At 37.4% G+C, this 18158-nt stretch overlaps 1 protein-coding gene across 2 annotated transcripts; it reads left to right on the top strand.

Moving 5' to 3' along the window:
- Positions 1 to 1572: 1572 nt before the first annotated feature.
- On the top strand, positions 1573 to 13951 carry LOC129281506 (uncharacterized). 2 transcript variants are annotated; one of them, XM_064113021.1, is made up of 3 exons: positions 1573 to 2406; positions 8258 to 8332; positions 12428 to 13951. In XM_064113021.1, exons 1-3 carry the CDS (start codon positions 2089 to 2091, stop codon positions 12611 to 12613), a joined length of 579 nt encoding a protein of 192 aa, XP_063969091.1. In that variant the 5' UTR covers positions 1573 to 2088; the 3' UTR covers positions 12614 to 13951. The 2 variants fall into 2 exon arrangements, 1 of the variants encoding a protein (XP_063969091.1); XR_010296451.1 differs by lacking the exon at positions 1573 to 2406 and adding an exon at positions 8042 to 8114 and having other exon boundaries at positions 12428 to 13940.
- Positions 13952 to 18158: the final 4207 nt, after the last annotated feature.

Raw genomic sequence — 18158 nt, 5'->3', positions numbered from 1 at the left:
TGGTGTTGATAGTGGTGGTTGTCACGATGGTGGAGGTGGTGATGATAATGGTGACGATGGGTGGAGTTGTGGTGACGGTGTTGGTCGTGGTGGTGATGATGGTTGGGGTGTTCGTGGTGGTGGCGGCTGTGATAGTAAATGTTTATGGTGGTGGCGGCCGTTTTGGTGATGACTGTGGTTTGGTTGTGAACCCGGTTGTGAAATGATCGTAGGAATTACAGTGATGATGTAGTCGTTGTGGGGCTGTGGTGGCCGGTGGTGATGTTTAGTAGTGGTTGTGGTGTTGATAGTGGTGGTGGAGGTTGGGATAATAATGGGGATGTTGGTAAGTCTTTTGGTGGTGGTGATAGTGGTTGCGGTGGTGATGTTGGTGGAGGTGGTGGCGGATGTGTGGTGGTGGCGGGTGGTGGCCGTTTTGGTGATCATTTTAGTGGTTTGGTTCAGTGATGGTGGTGGGAGTGATAGAGGTAATGATGATGATGATTAAATCATGATGGGAATCATAATTATCGATATGGAAACAATTATAACGATGGTATACAGGCCTAATCGGTATACGGGACGATGATCTTCTTCAAAATAATGGAGTCAAGATTTTATAAGATGAAATTGGATAAGAAATAATAACATATTGAGTAGCGTATCGATACATAGGCCCCTGTACACTATTTACTAACAAATCAATACTGACAAAAATGTTTGTATGTAATTATAGGCCTATCGGCTTTACCTTCAGTGCTTCACACTTCGGTAGGCCTAATTTAATTTGTGCAATTTCGAGTTTCACCTTACACAGTAAAAAAAATAATAATAGCACGTTATTTAAGCCTGTCACTGTAACAACAAGTTGTCCTTTTTTTTTTAATTGTTTAAACTTTTTTTCAAAAACTTGTTTAAAAAGTTTTACAATAGTTATAGAGTGACGGGCTTGATAAAATTTTCAACAGCGTTATTACAGTGTAAGACAACAGTAAAAAGGAAATAAGATGAATTAATCGATACCAAGTCGGAAATAAAACAAACTCCATTATTATCACCAGGTGATCAGTTGATTTATTTCCCTTTTGTGGCCTCACTCCTTTTCCGGTCGAAGAAAAATTAGAACAAGACCAGGAAAGTTTCCTCTTTTGTTCACCTTTTAACTGTCTATATTATTTCCTCAGTCGACATAACAATTACTTCGTCAAAGACAGCAATTACTTTGTTTTGCTTCGTCTCAAACTACTGCTGACACCATGAAAGTGTAGCATGAAAAAAAGAATTTATGCAACAGGGATTTGCAAGAGTAAATTACGTTTTTGCCAAATAATCTGGTCCACGCCCCCATTTTATACTTTCTTTCAGACGGGCATCAGTTTATGTACATGCATGCTAGCTACCGTAATTTGTTTACTTTTGGAATTCCAGACCCCCCTCAAAACTTGTCACTCCACGAGTTACGTAACAATAATCAAGCAAAGCTTATATGACCCGAACAGGGGAAGATGATAAAGTTCAAACTTCCGGTGACCCCTCTTGGCAAATCGGAGTGCTGTGATTGGTCAGTTGAGTCCATGCTGATTGACAGTTTTTATACAGATACTGCTTACTCTGCAGTGCACTGCGCAAGTCCAGTGACTAGATAGACTTTATACACTATTCGGATAGAAACACGGTAGGGATTTGGAAAAAGATGTGCGCAAGTGTTGTAATGTACTGCCTGGAAAAATCGCCAACTTGTGTATGTTGACATTATTTGATGCGGGCAATGTAGAATGCCTTATTTACAAATTGTACAAGGGGAACGAATGATCATGGAATTACATACATGTTTTCACGTCAACGAATTTTGCAAATAGGGCAATATCCTGGAGTTAAAACCAGTGTGGATTTCAAGTAGTGCATAGTGTTCATCATTCTGATACAACTGTCATATTTTTATCGCTCGATCAAGATGTTTCAAATATGAATTAATAGGCCTAAAGACAAAAGAGTTTGAGGGACAGGAAATATAGTTCTTTGAAGGGGAATTCGATTTTAGTTTGAATTTCTTTCATTTTGGATGATACCACTTAGGAGCATATTGGTGAACATACTACAGCCGAAAACATGGGGGAGGTAATGGCAGCCGACAAGGTGTCGTGGCCGCAGCTGTTCGACATGAACCTCAACGCAACCTCGGCGATATACTCCCCGCACCAGTCCCGGCAGATCCTCTCCAACAACGGCGTCTCGTTTTGGCCGGGGGATAACAACACCACGAACTATGCCACGACTAATGGTACTATTACAGAAGCACAGTTGCGCAACGAATTGAGTGTCCACCGAGCTGCTGCCACAACAAATGGCTACCACCACAACATGGGCGAGCAACAGCAATCGAGCCTTGGGCTGACGGGCAACTGGCCCGAGAAATATATAAATGAGGTATAAATTTACAGTGCAATGCAATAATCATGATAATAGAACGTGCGCGTTCGAGTTTGTGTACAATACCCACTTTTTCTCCCGCATTCTCTTTTACAACCCCAAACTCTCCCACCGATTTCACCCCATTTAATCTATAAAACAAGCATCGATTATATTCTGTATTTATGTATTGATCATTTGATTATCTAAATCGGTTGTAAAAATACGAGTTTTGTAATTGATTTCGGGAAATTCGTTAACCGTATACACACTGCAATACACATAGCAATGCGTGTCCACTCGCAGGCGATATGCACGCCGTACACATACGTGGCGTAGCCTACAAGTTTTATGGTCCGCATTTTCACATTTCCTATTATTTTTGTCAGGAAATATGAGAATTACAAGTTTATTAATGAGTTGGTAATTAGTATATACGCTAATTGAAAACCTCGAGTTTTTGTTTTCTAACTGCAAGCGCCTACATGATACTTTTTTCAACATCAAATGCTGGATCTGCATGGAATGACTTATATGAAAAGAAGTGGCATCCGTTTATTTTTTAAATAACAAATGTTGCTTTTTATAAAACACGTTTATTTTATACCAGACCAGTAACGTGAATAAAAGAAGATATTTTAATATTTATGATTTTTTTTTGCAATTTAAGAGGCCCTCATGGCATGGTCTTGCATGTATTTTGAATGGGCATACATCTATTGTTACACAGTGTTACAATTACATGACATGGTTAATCGAATTGTCACTGGTTATAATGCTAGGCATACGTGGCTCTCTTTGCTTCTTTCTCAAATACACCCATTTATTTTTCCTTTATCAATTTTAATCTTTCATAATGATATATATTCATGATGTGATGTATGTGAATATATTGTAACTGTATACTCAAACATGATAAAGTGCATAATTGCGTTCGCATTTTGCCTAACATAATTTGGAAAGAAAACGCATTGTATTATTGTTATTATTATGTTGTCGCTTTCAAAATAATTAGTGTTTAGTATCCAGAAATCATTGAGAAGCTAAAATCCGAGTATATATCTCGGGGAGATAGCGGAAGCTCTCATGTCACCGCGCCAGAGGTGCCCCCTCAGTGACTGCTCGTTTTCCGCTGAGCTATTTCCGCCCCACGTGTCATTTAGCCGTCTAAACAGCTCCGCACACACACAAACCCCCCGCACGCGCACCCTATTCAATATGCTCTTTTATTTGAAAAGAAGTACTTGTTACTGATACCCGCGTTTCTTTTCAAGCAGAATTATCCGCTTATTGTTGACATTGTTGTTTGCACAATACCCCCTAATCGGTAATGTCAACTAACTTTTGACCCTTTCACAAAACGGTGTGTACTTAAATTCAATTGATACAACCTGCTAACTAATCCTCTTATAATAGAGGCATTAAAGGGCTAGTGTAACATTATCTCCCATGCACCTTTAGGAAGGAAAACTAAGGCCTCATAGGCTCATACATGTAGTAGACTTACCCTTTTCTTCGTTACTTTGAATAGAACGTCCTTTATAAAATTGTTTTGCAATTTCTATTGTAAATGTAAACATCATAGAAAGATTTAGTTTCTGGGTTTTTTAAGTATATAAGTAATAAAGGTTGAATATTATAAGACATCTCTAAGGGGTTATTGTTATTCATGTGGTATTTAATATAAAATATCGTGTAGTTATAGCTTACTGCATGTTTGTTGAATTAGTTTTTATATCAATGATTAATGAGAGATACAGAATTCATGGCAATATGAGGGGTTTATAATAAAGGCTACTGCACTGGTCAGTGTTTCACCCTAAAACAAGTATATGTATTAATGTGTAGGCCTATTTTTTTTATAAAGGTTATGGATGAATATTCATGATGATCGTTTGATTTGGGGGGGGGGGATATTTGGAGAATTTTGGACAAGGTTATTCAATTTGGAAAAATTGTGGCTATTGTTGAATTTGTTATTTGTTAAACTATATCACTACTACAACTACTATACTACAACTGGTATATACTATCACTGCCACTACTACTACTACTACTACTACTTCTACTACATGTACTACTACTACTACTACTACTACTATTACTGATACTACTAATACTGCTGCTGCTACTACTACTACTGTTGTTGCTGCTACTACTACTATATATACTACTACTGCTGCTATTACTACTACTACTAGTACTACTACTACTACCACTACTACTACTAATAATAATATTAATACTGTTGCTGCTGCTGCTGCTGCTACTACTATACTACTAATACTAATACTACTAAATGTACTTTTAGTATAAAAAAAAGCTAATCCCCATTCTTTTTACCATTAATGATAAATATATACCAGGGCAGCACGCATTGTTTATATTTTCAGCTATTCGACGTGGCATCTGGGGCAGAAGTTGTCCAAATGAAAATCCTGAAAAGGGGCAAGGTCGAGGCGAGAAGGATGGGGGTTTGGGGTGGGGTGGGTGGTTCTAGTTTAATCCATAAATCTAGACACTGGCAGTGCATTAATGGAGGAACGTATTATAGCAAGCCCATACCGCGGATTGAGTCTAGAAAATCAGCAAGTCAGCTTTTTGATCCAGAGAGTCAAAAGATGAATGGATAAGTGGATCTTAAGTCAGTGAGAGAGAAAAAAAGGGGAGGGGGTTGGCAACTTGGCGTGGATACATTAGGCCTTTGCTTTAGGGGCGGTGGTGGGGATACGCTGGAAGGAAGGGATTGGGAAGAAAGGAAGAGAGAAAGACAAATTTGCAAATCGAGACAACCATCTCTGAGGTAAATTGCCTTGGGATTTGGAGTTGAACTAGAACTACTTCCTATCTATTTCTCTCTTTTTATATCACTGTGTTTGTGTCTGTCAATTTGTCTAGGTCAATTTTGTTTGCGGGGGGGGGGGGGGGGTTGGCATCGGGTAGAGGAAAAGACAGAAAGTTTTAGATTCAACAAGTTTTGTTTTGGAAGTTGTCTAGTCAGTTGTGGTTGTTATTGTATCCTTCGCAGTGTATTATTTTGTTTAATACAATTTATTTTATGTTTAGGATTGAGTGAAACTGTCTATACTAAATTTAGTGTAGGTTTTTCGTTTTAATAGGCCTTCTTTTTATTTTCGATGATTCTATGTAGTACTACATTTTGGGGATTCTACATTTTAATGTGGTATTATGAAAGGTTAGGGGAGATCGTATGACGAGGAGGAAAAGTATGGCCTACTTTGTGTCCTTACAACAGAAAAATCATGGAAGAAGAATAAGACTTAGCGTAATTATTTCGAGTCAGATTTCACGCATAAACATCAATTTCGTAAAGCCTGATAAAGAGATTTTAGTTTCCGACTAAATAAAACTGAAACTGACGATGTCGCATAACTACCATATTTTGCAAAAAATATCACAAAGTTATATGGAAATAGGCCCCTATATATACATCATGTTCATCTGTTATTGTAATTTAGGCCTAATATTACGTAATTGTATTAATGGATTTCCGATGAAACAGAAGGCAAACATTTCCACTTTTATAACTGCAACTTGAAGAAAAATCCTCGGAGAAATTTATGTGAATAAATCATGATCATCCTCATTGGAACTCAGCGGTATTTCTCTGCATGGAAAAGGCCTTTATCATCCTATTGGTGGCTCTGGTTTTATCAGGGTTACCGACGATGAAAGCTCAGCACAACGTTGAGGGGTCATGACCTCCATATGGTTTGTTGTGAGGATGGCTCCGGCGTTTTGCATAGCTCCAATTACGGAATTCAGACTCTAGTCTTCACTCACAAACTTCTTGGCCCTGCTATAGTGGTGGTGACCTCTCGTTTGAGATTTTGCACTGCTACAAGTATGTACCACAAGTCCACTACCAGTTAACAGCAATAGCAATAGATGAGCATCACAACCCCCACTTACACCACCATAACACCCACTGCCGTCATCATCATCACCCACCTGCAAAACAACTTCCACCACCATTACCACGCCATCACCGATCTCAACCACCATAACCACACCACCACAATCACAACCACCAATCTACCATCATCTCTAGCAACACCGACTTGCACTTTTTCAGCAATGCACAGCAGTACCACCACCAACAACAACAACATCGCCATCACCTCATAATTACCTCCACCTCCACCACCACCACCACCACCACCACTAGTGGTCCCAGGTATCGTGACGAGTGACTTCTAGTTTTCCACTCAAGTACCACCATAATAGTACACTCCCCCACCATAATTGTGATCAGGGAGTTGAGAGTCGAAACAGTCGATATAATAGACAGCGTCAGCGCGTCATCACCTCAGTGGCCCGTTGCAGAAAGAGTTGCAATCAATCGCAACTCTAAAATTCAGGCGTAACTTGATTTTCAACCAATCAACAGCGCGCATTTGGGACTTGCGATTGATTTTTTGACTTGCGTTTTAACGAAACTCTTTCTGCAACGGGCCCCAGGTCTTGTTTGAAGATCACTGTTTATCCAGGACTGTTGCTGCTAGACTAGTTCTGCAAGGCCATACTCGTTGTGATTCTTCTGGTAGATCGTGGCCGATTGGAATCTTCGAAATCAGGAGCCGAAGTCCTATTATTTCAAAGCTTTCTTCCTCCATGTTCTAAATAACAATGGCATAAATAGGGCTTAGGATGCGAGCGAGGGACATGACTGAGTCGAATAACTAGGGGTTATAGGTTGCATCAGCTACAATTATAGTTTTTATAGTGTTTGTATTGAACTTAGTATTTAAAAGAATAATTATAACTTCATTAAAAAATGTTCATTGGGTGTTATTTGTGGCGATGTCAGATTTTAAAGGCGTCGGCACGCGTCAGTCATCAATGGTGTTGATTTGGCTTGGTGTCGGTTTTGGCGGGTTTTACATTCTGGTGTCACATCTGTACAGCGGTGTCTGTGAGATTGGTATGGGATTGGTGTCGCCGTTAGTGCTTATATTGATGTATTATTGTATTGATATTCTCCATTTTTCCAAGCCTACTTGATGTTCGGGTATATATCGGCAAATAAAGGGCGAATTTCGTTGTTTAATTTTGTGAACTTGGGATGACCTTACATAGTTTACTTACATGTACATGTACATAGTTTCCCACGCGTATGGGGGGAGGCGGTTAAGAATAAAAGATAATGTAACTCTTTTTTGTTCCGATGTGTCGCCGTAAAATCATTGACCCTCTAATAATGTGATCAAGAAACGTCAGGGTACTAATATTTTCTGGAAGTTTCGTTGCATCATCTGCGCGCAGCGGGGCTGGAATCTGGACCATCATTCATGAAATACTCTGATTTTCCGGCGCAAGGGGTTAATCAATCGAAAAAGTTAAACCAGAGTTCGATTGGGTCAACTATTTTTTTTTCGGGGGAAGTGCAGAATAGATCATCTGTGACGTGGACTAGGTCTAGGGCGGGACAGAAAGTGTTACAATTGCTTGGCTTCGGCGTCTGGACGTCAACGGTCAACCCTATGTATGGGGAGGGGAATCACCTCAGATGTGCCTAAAGATAAGATATAGACTGATATGACCTTTCAAAAATCGAAAGGTGAAGAGGCCAATTAACTTTTTTTGTGTGTAAAACTCAATAATACATCTGAGACAAATGATCATGAATTATCAGTCAATTGCAATTCACTAAGGATACAAATATAATATTTTAAAATTCCATTTCCAACCTGCAGCTCGAAAAGGTATGATTATATACGTATGTAGGCCTATTTTGTTTGCAAATTTAGGTGGCTGTCCCAAGGAAGTCTCACCAAATTTAGAGCTATGTAAATTATATATAAATAGTGTGTTTGTTTGATAACTTCCTGTTCTGATTTCTCCACAGAATTTACCATTTGGCCACCCACAACAACATCACCACTACAGGGAAGAAAGGCATATCCCGGTTACAGCAACAACTGTAAGTAAATTTATAGTTTTTACTGGCCTTTTAATGATTAATCTTTTCACCCTGTAGGAGGCCTAGTTGCTTAAAAAATGTGAAATTGTCCAAAAATTCTGAAAAACTATCAATTTCTAATTAATTACTCAGCCTCCTCCACCCCCCCAAAACCTGATCATGAAACACTGAGGTGATGTATACACCTCCGCATCAGGGCGAAGGGGGGGGGGGGTGCAGGAGGGTGACTGTCCCCATGATTTTTCTAAAAACATGGTGTAAACAAAAAAATTGATAGAAAATAGAAATCGAAAAGTGTCATAAAATAGAGGTCTATGAAGTGTTACTCTTTATACCAAGGGGCGGATCCAGGATTTTCCAAAGGGGAGGGTGGGGCACATTTTTTCGAGGAAAATTTGACAAGCAAAAAAAAAGGTTTTAACAAAAAATTACTGATATTTTGTCCCTGAAAAAAATTGAAAAAGCAAAAAGGGGGCACACTTTACGATTATAATTTTCTTCTCAAAAGGGGGGGAGGCACGGGCCAGCTGTGCCCCCCCCCCTGGATCCGCCAGTGCTTTTTACTCCCCCTTATATGTAATTGAAGACATGAATTGTCCTGCCCCCTATAGGTGGTACTGCACTTGCTCCCATATAATTGAGAATCAGTAAACTTCTTGCTTATTATACAAACCAGTAGACCTGTACGTGTTTGTGTAAAATACCCTTTTGCATAATGTGGTAAAAGACAATATGGATCTCCTTTCGACATTTCACAGCTAATTTAAACAGGTCTATTATAAGGTAAAATGGATCTATGATTAACAAGAAAATTATCTTTATTTTCCTACATGTTCATATGAGTCACAGTAAAATATAGCTAATTTCTGTCATTTTCTAATCATTTGGTTATTTCCAAATTCTTAAAGTATACCTTGAAACATAAGTTTACATTCCAATTACTTGGATCTTAAAAAGTGTACAGAACCTACTTTGTTCATTTGATATATCAATGTATACATGTAGGTATCAGGTATGTGTCAGTGGATCAAAACATCAATGTACAATTCCCTACTCAAAACACCAAGGCAGTATTGTGGATTGAACTCTGCGTGCTGCCAGCAAATTGTCTCAACTAATTTGCCCCTTCCTCAATTACATACAGTTGATAGTGTATAGTCTGAGTGTCGCTTCCAACAACAGGATTGCATGTACTTCTAGTAGTTCAGCCTGTGTATCTATTGCATACAAAGAATTGCATTATTTAGGTGATTTTTCCAAAGTTGAATCTATTGGGGTCTGAGAAATCTGTTAGTTTTGGAGAAGTTCGACTTTTAAAGCTATATCATGGGAGGGTCTTAAAGAAATTCCAAAATTTTAAAATGCTCTTAACGGTTCTTAGTTGTCAACTTTCATTGATCTTACACTTTGATTTTGTTTCTTATTTTACACAAGAAATGTCTTGAAATATCTTGTTCCAATGGTTTCATACTTTCATCCTCTTTTGACGAAATCAAATAGGTAATTGTTAGTTTTATATATATTTTAACGATATGAGTCTAACCAACTTGATGCAGCAATGGTTGATTCAAACAAAGCATAATCATTGACAAACTTAAGTTTCCTTCGTTTCAAAAGAATGCATTGTTTACCGGCTGTTCTGTGACACATCAGTCATTTTCCAGGAATGGACATTATAAGTACACGAACGTATTTGCTACTACATCAACTTTAAACGAATGGTCCAGGCTGGAGATATTTATATCTAAAAAAATAGAGTAAAATTCACAGAGCAAAATGCTAAAAATTTGATCAAAATTGGATAACAAATAAAATATTAAAGATTTGAATTATTCCGGTGAAACAGTTCTAAGCATGTTTTCATGAATATTCATTAGATGATGTCATATCCTCACTTGTTCTTTTGTATTTTATTATATGAAATTAGGTTTATTAAGAACCAAAACAAAGTGATTGACAACTGATTAAGTGCATTAGTCATTTATTGCCGCAACTTATTTCATCATAATGGAGACACATCATTTACACATGTATAAAAAAAATGAAACAATTATGATTTCATGTAATAACAAAAGAAAAAGGAAAGTGGGGACATGACATCATCAGCCCACCTAATGAATATTCATGAGGATGTGCATATAACTTTTCACAAAATGTTGATAAACTTTAAAATTCAATAACTTTGTTATTTGTTATCCGATTTTGATGAAAATTTCAGCATTTTTGCTCTGTGAATTCTACGCTATTTATTTAGATATAAATATTTTCAGCCCGGCCCATCCCTTTAAAGGACAAGTCCAGCAAAGAGTTGATTTGAATAAAAAGAGAAAAATCCAACAAGCATAACACTGAAAATTTCATCAAAATCGGATATAAAATAAGGAAGTTTTTCGCTTAATTTCACAAAACAGTTATATTCACATCCTTGTCGGTATGCAAATGAGGAGACTGATGACATCACTCACTCACTATTTCTTTTTTTATGTTATTATGTGAAATATGAAATATACCAATTTTCTCCCTGTTGTCGTGTGAAACAACGATTAATTCTTCCCTGAACATGTGCAATTAGCATTGTTTAATACTATTTGGTTCAATCAAGTTGGTCCCTATTGTCAAATCTGTAAAAAATGAAATATTGTATAATTCAAACAATACAAAACAAAAGAAATAGTGAGTGATGGACATCATTGACTGACTCATTTGCATATCACTGAGTTGTGCATATCACTGTTTTGTGAAAAATAAGCGAAACTTTTAACTGTCATAACTTTCTTATTAGTTATTTTACATCCGATTTTGATGAAATTTTCAGTGTTATGCTAGTTTGATTTTTCTCTACTTATTCAAATTAACATTTTGCTGGGGTGGACTTGACCTTTAAAAGGAGACTGAAATTTTCTGTTGCAAGAAACAGACCATCATTCATTTCCAAATCATCAATAATTGAAAATCAACATATGATTGATTTTAAGATGAAATTCACTTGCAATTTTGATCATTATTGATTATTGCTCAACTGGACTGGTGTATTTTGAAACGTTATCACGGTTGAGTTTCGTACTTATATAGGCCTATGATATATCTCGTGGAGTGAATTGTGTAGAGCATATGCGCCTTCCAAATACTCAGTGAATTGAATTGCAATTGCTTATCTTGCAAAGCCCCCATAAGGCCATATGCCAGTTACAGGGAAGATAGTCAAGATACACTGTACAAATGCATTTGGCTTCATTCTCTGTTGTGTTCTTAGCGTGCTTACTCAGTAGGCCAGGGTTATACACATTTCTAAGTAGTGTGGGTGTGGGTGAGTGGGCTCTCTGATGAGAGAGGGTGTGTATTTCATCCACAAACAGAGGGGGCAAAGGTCATGGGGTCAGGTTCCTGAAGTGTCATGTTGCATAGGGATGATAATGGTTTTATGATAATGTGAATTATGGTATGTACACAGATGAGGTGTTCCTTGCTCACTGAACAAGGACACAGGCTCCTATATACTCGAGCCTTTGCAGAGCACTAGACCTATGTTTGAATACCACTCAAAAGCTTGAATTTTTATCTCTGGTAATTGATTTATTTCTCATTGGAATATGTTATAATGTTATTTTATTCAGATATAACAGATTATTATTTGTCAATTGATATAGGCCTATTTGCTTTGCTTACTGAATTTGTCAACCGATGAAATACATGTAATATACAAAAGCCTAAATCTATCTACCAGAGCAAAAATATATTCCTCATTAATATGGATTATATGTCTGTCTTTTGTTTAATCTATTAATTAATTGCAATTGCAATCAATTACTATATACAGTATGCTTGCTCATTTTGGTACATTTTTATGGATCATCAGAATAGACTTTATACTTAACCAGACTAATAGGTAAAAAGAAGGCCTAATTTTTTAAGTTTTTGAAAACGGTTTAATGGAAAACATAGGAAGCATGAAAATATGTTATTAAAAAAATCGATTGATCCATTACATCACATTGTATTTATATTGTATGTATTTTCATTGGTATTTTATTTTTTATGATACATAATGTGGAAATACTTTAATCGACATACATTCATTTCATTTATATCTTTCAGCAAACGAAACTCATCACATCACCATATGGCAGCATAGGGGACTTGGCCGACCAATTCAGCGATCTTTCCCTCATCCCCGTTAACGACAGAAAACCCGGCAAGAGACCGCCCCCAACGTATCTCTGCCATCTATGCTTCAACAAGGGTCATTATATTAAAGACTGTCCAGAGGTAAGTTTGGATTAGTTTTTTTTTTTGGGGGGGGGGGTGGTAGCCCTGAGTTGAGGCCTTGTGTCTTATATAGCAACGCTGAGTGACTTAAAGGGGAAGTTCACTCTGAACCTGTTGAATTGAATAAAAAGAGAAAAATCAATGTTTTTTTATGATTCATGAAGATACAGTTCCTTTTATAGTCAAATCCGCAAAATTAGAATTTTCTTCTTTGAAAAAAATACAAAGAAATAGTTAGGAGTGATATCATTGCCCCCTCCTTTGCCTTTGCATAAAGGCCTAACTAATTCTTCTGTGAAAAAAACAACACAACTTTAAATGTTGGGTTTAGTATGTAACTTTCTTATTTCACATTTGAATTTGTTGACGTTTTCAGCATTATGCTTGTCTGATTTTTCTCTCTTTATTCAATTCAATCCTTTGTTGGAGTGGACATGCCCTTCAAACTAACTTTAAACAACTGCTTTGTGACTGGAGGAAAAAACACAGATCACGGACCAATGTATGATTAGCACGCTGCCCTCGACCAGGGGTTCGGTAGAAGCAGTGATGAATCAGCACACTAATCTCTAATTTCTTGTGCTAATTTTCTGTAAAAGTTGTTCCGGTTACCTGAGGGTCCTACTACAGCCTTGCAGACTGTTATACATGGAGGACTTTGGCTTTGCCATACACAGACCCAGGACTCCGTCTTACGAAGAGTTGCTATTGATCCAATCAACCACAACTATGGAAAGCCAGCAACATCAACATCTAAAATACATGCTTGTTTTAAATATTTTATAGATAGGACGTATGTATTTACATCTATTGTTTTCTTGTAAATTCAGTGTGTTTGTCTTTGTTTACAAAAGACATTGTGCGAATTTCCTGCACAAAAATCTATGGCATTCATGGATTTCCATATTGTTGAGGTTGATCGGATCAATCGTAACTCTTTGTAAGACAGGGTCCAGCAGAGTTGTTTTGTTTTGAATCAGCTGGAAAGGAGACTGACCTAGTTTTCGAAGGATAGGAACAGCAGTAGGCAATTGACCCTTGTGCAGGAGATGTGAGCACCTGTCTCGGTAGCTAGCTAGTGATGGAATATTATCTTTGTGTAGGCCTACATATATCTTTTATTGTCTTATGGTAGATTGTTGTATGTTAAAAGTATGATATATATACAGGTACCTAATATAATATGCCTATATCTATTTGCAGGTTTGATATACACACATGTATAATGTATTGTAGTCTATATGCAGGCCTGCTATATGGTACACTATTAGACTTGCAAACACTGTTTCACATGAATTTGCCTAGGTAAATAAATTGTGAAGATTAAAGTCAAAGTGGGATAAATTGAACAAAATTTGAAAAAAAGAAAGATGTAAATTGGCAGAAAAGAAGTGCAGTATAGTATACCCAGAGAATTCCTGATTTAACTGAATGTATGTATAGGCCTATAGATTTTTAGTGTGGTATTCTTACTAGTAGATTGTAGTTAACACCATTTTTTTACAGTTAAAACAATATGTAGATATGCATTCTCAGAAAGAAATAAAAGGATTAAGAATTCGTGCATCATTAGGGCATATGTATCTTGAATTCAGTTGGGACTGAGGAGTATCTATATGACCAAGATTTTTTTTAATGTGGGGGGGGGGGGGGTAATGGTGTATATCTACCACTTCTGCAAGATTAAGTCATTACATTGTGAAAACCTAGACAAGTGGATGTCTGAGGTAAGGCGGAACAATGCAATAGCATGACAGGAAACCCCATAGGAAATTTATCTCCCAAGAAATTTCCGGCTTCTTTCTGAGTGTAGTGTCTTGTTGATACACAACTCTCAAGTGGAATCTGCTAGGCCTTTGTTGTGTGATGATGTACAGGTCGCATGGAGTATGGGTGAATGACAAGCTGGGAAGAGAAGGTTGGAGGGGAACAGGGGAATGGAGGGTGAGGGGTGCTAGTAGGGGGTGGGGTTAGGGGTGGCACTAGGGGCCCGTTGCAGAAAGAGTTGCAATCGATCGCAACTCTAAAAATCATGCGCAACTTGATTATCAACAGCACGCATTTGGGACTTGCGATTGATTTTTTGACTTGCGTTTAAACGCAACTCTTTATGCAACGGACCCCAGGTAGGGTAGGCTACATACATGTATATGCCTGAGCCTGTATGAAACTGGGAAAGAGTATTTTGTGAGATGATGTAGGCCTACAGGTCACTTGGGAGATAGAGGCCGTTCTCATTATGCTTTCTAAAACTAGTTTACTGGAAACCGATTCAGGAAACCACTTTGGAAGATCGCTTTGCTAGTGTTCCCACTTGATCGCACGAAAGTGGTTTTCAAAATCGCTTCACGTGAAGCGCTCTTGTTGCTATGGAAACGCTCTCAGTGGGGTGACACGTTTCGCGCGAAATTCGAAACCGCAGCATGGGCATTCTACACCTGTCGTGTGGAGTAGCGAGCTCAAAATAAGTGAAGATCGCTTCCCGAAGAATAGTTGTGTCCTCACTTAAGCTAAAACCAGTTAAACGAGGCAAAGCGATCTTGAAAACTACATCGCGAGGTGGTTTTCCAAACTGGTTTGGAAGATCACTTCCAAGACCGCTTCGACCGTTCTCACTACGCGTTAAACTAGTTTCCACTAAACTAGTTTTCAGTAAACTAGTTTTAGGAACGTAGTGAGAACAGCCTCTAAGACAGAGTGACAAGGTAGAAAGGGAGGGGAACAGAAGAATGGAGGGTGGGGTGGGGCAGATGAAGGGTAAGATGGGATAGGAGGGGCATTGCAGGAAGGGTACATTATACATATATAGGAGACAGGGGGTAATTGGGAAAAATAAGGCCTAATAAAAGAGATCTAGATTTAGGCCTCCATGAAAGAAGATATAGATCTATATATACATGTACGTGTAGAAGTAACTACAGAAACAAAATAAATAGGCCTATCTATAAATAATGAATGAAAATAGAGCTATTGCTGTTCCTGTTTCATTTAATATTGATTTTTTTTATGCAACTGTCTGAATATTGGTGATTAAAGTATTCCTGATTTGTTTCACCTATTATTAATATTATTTGGGCCTACTACTTCTAGTTTTGCCAAACACACCAAACAAGAAAAAAATGAGGAAGGTAATTCAACTCTAGGTAGTATGGAGTGCATGAATTTCTTTCTACATCCTCGATTGTAGTGACAAGAAGATACTTGAATGTAGTCCTACTTGAATGAGACACTCACCAGGTTTCCCCGAGAATATAATAATAGCCTTCTTGTTTTTGTCAGAGTATTAGTGGTGTCATATTCAAAAGAGATTTTATTGGAGAACTTCAAATGGGAGCAATTTTAGTCTTTTGAAGACTCTCTGAGGAGGAAGGTCATTAGAGATAATGACTTTGTTTTGAAATTTCAATGGATAAACATGAAGGTTTTTCACCTTTGAATTTGAGCATTAATGTTAGGAAGTGAATAAAGGAAATGTTACAGACAAACACCAGTTTTAGTAAGAAGTCAAACTGTCAAATAGAATGCATCAGTGCAGTTTCTTGAATATTCTAGTTTGTGAGTAGCAAGAAACAAACAAAAACTAAGATTATAATAATAGGTCAATGAATTATAAACAAAGAAAGAACAAACCTGGAATTAGAATAACTGTCCCAAGACTCTGGACTAGCTGTACTCGATTAATGCCCCCCTGATTGCTTGATATCATGTAATAATATGCCATATATGAGAAATATCTGCGACCACAAAGGTCTACTGAATTGCTTATTTTTACTCTTGGGTGGGCTAGCAAATGAAAAAAAAATGGTGGTCTCTGGTCAGAGCATCAAAATATGCAGTTGGAAAAGATGCAGCTTTTTAAAGGAGAATGAAATTCACATGACATCATCACTGAAATGTCATTATCTTGCAGATGTATCTACTTCATCCAAGACAGTAATTTCATACGATATTTAAATCAGTTTTAGAGCAATTACCCTCTTGCTACCACAACTTCATGTGGGCTTTAATTTGAATTTTTATCCTAAAATTACTGAACTGCAGTCTGTTTTGTCCCGATTCCATGCTCTGTTGATTGTCCCTATGAGAGCTTCTGATGCAAGACAGATGAAAATTATGGGAGTTGTCAAGCATCTGCTTCTGTTTTGTATCTTCCGGCCCTGGTAACATATAGCCTAGCGATTGATCGCAGGGCTGATTTTATGATAAATCTTACACAATTATCAAAGCGTAGAATTCATTGTAGAAAAACTACAAATTAGGTCCAAGATTAATCACAAAGGTGTATGTGAATGGGACTTTTTTATTTTCTATTTTTTCTTCTAATATTCTCTGTTTGGTGAGCTTCATAATTCATATCCTGTTGAATCATTTGAGAATGTGCAACATAATGATCAAAATGGGGCTATTGTTAAGAAAAAGGAAGACTTCTTGATTGCAGTGATTGCCCAAGTACTGTTGAAAATAAAGTTTGGTGATTGATTAGGTAGGCAAGTTAATTTTAGGTCAGATAGTCATAAATCGATCCAGTAAATCATATCCAATTTTGTAATTGATTCTGTAATCTTGTGCAAACAGAAAGTGGAGGCCTAATGGATTTGCAATAGTTGCATTATACCTTACTATCAATCAATTGTATCAATTGTAAGTTTCAAATCAAAATTTTCTATCGATTGCAAATAAATTGCTTGTAGCAAAACCTTGAAATGAAGAGCTAGCAATGTAGAAAGAAATTATTTAGAAGAAAACTAGTAAATAAGTCATGACATAGGAGAGAGATGGTTAGCATATATGACATTTTTTTTTAAATGAGCTGGCTGTTGTTGGAAATATAATATAGGGTCTAGATCAAATTATAGAATTAGGCATTATAATAGCATATTGTAGTGCGGTGAAAAGATGATGAATGCTCAATGAAATACTCACTGAAACACTTGTGTTATTATCAGTAAATGAATATCTGATGAAATAGAATGATAAAGAATGAGTTACACTGTATGATCTTTAGGAAGAGGGAAATATTCAATAAATTGATCAATTATCATTTTGGATATCCTTGTGTAGAATATCCAACAACGTTTGACATCCTGTTGCTGTTTGAATGTAGTGAGAGTTTCATTATATACAATGTACTGCTGGATCAGTCGATCAGAATGCCTCCACCAGGCCGCATATCTCTGGACCATACTTAGCACGGGATATAACCAGATCCATGATATAACCACTTACATTCCATGAGGACCCAAGACCCTGTTCACAACTGTGGACCCTGGAGATGTAAAAGTGACTGTTTGATTGTGTTTTTTGCACGGGCAGCCCCCCCCCCCCCACACTTTGGCTCAGACCCCTCACTTTCGAAACTATAATGCGGTCCCTGCACAGGGTGTTTTCATATGCTGCCCGATCAGCAAAATGCCCATGAATTCCGATCGCTTGTCTAGGCCTCAGAACTTACTCCATACGCCTACCAAAACTTTTGCGTATTCTCCTCACCTGTTTGAATTTGAACCAGAAAAAAGTTCTTGTAGAACACTTTGCATACATGTATATCCTTTATCCATAT

The sequence above is a fragment of the Lytechinus pictus genome, chromosome 18, assembly GCF_037042905.1.
Source record: "Lytechinus pictus isolate F3 Inbred chromosome 18, Lp3.0, whole genome shotgun sequence".
Lineage (NCBI taxonomy): Eukaryota > Metazoa > Echinodermata > Echinoidea > Temnopleuroida > Toxopneustidae > Lytechinus > Lytechinus pictus.
Note: the sequence above shows the minus strand (reverse complement) of the source record. Positions and strands in the feature narration are given on the sequence as shown.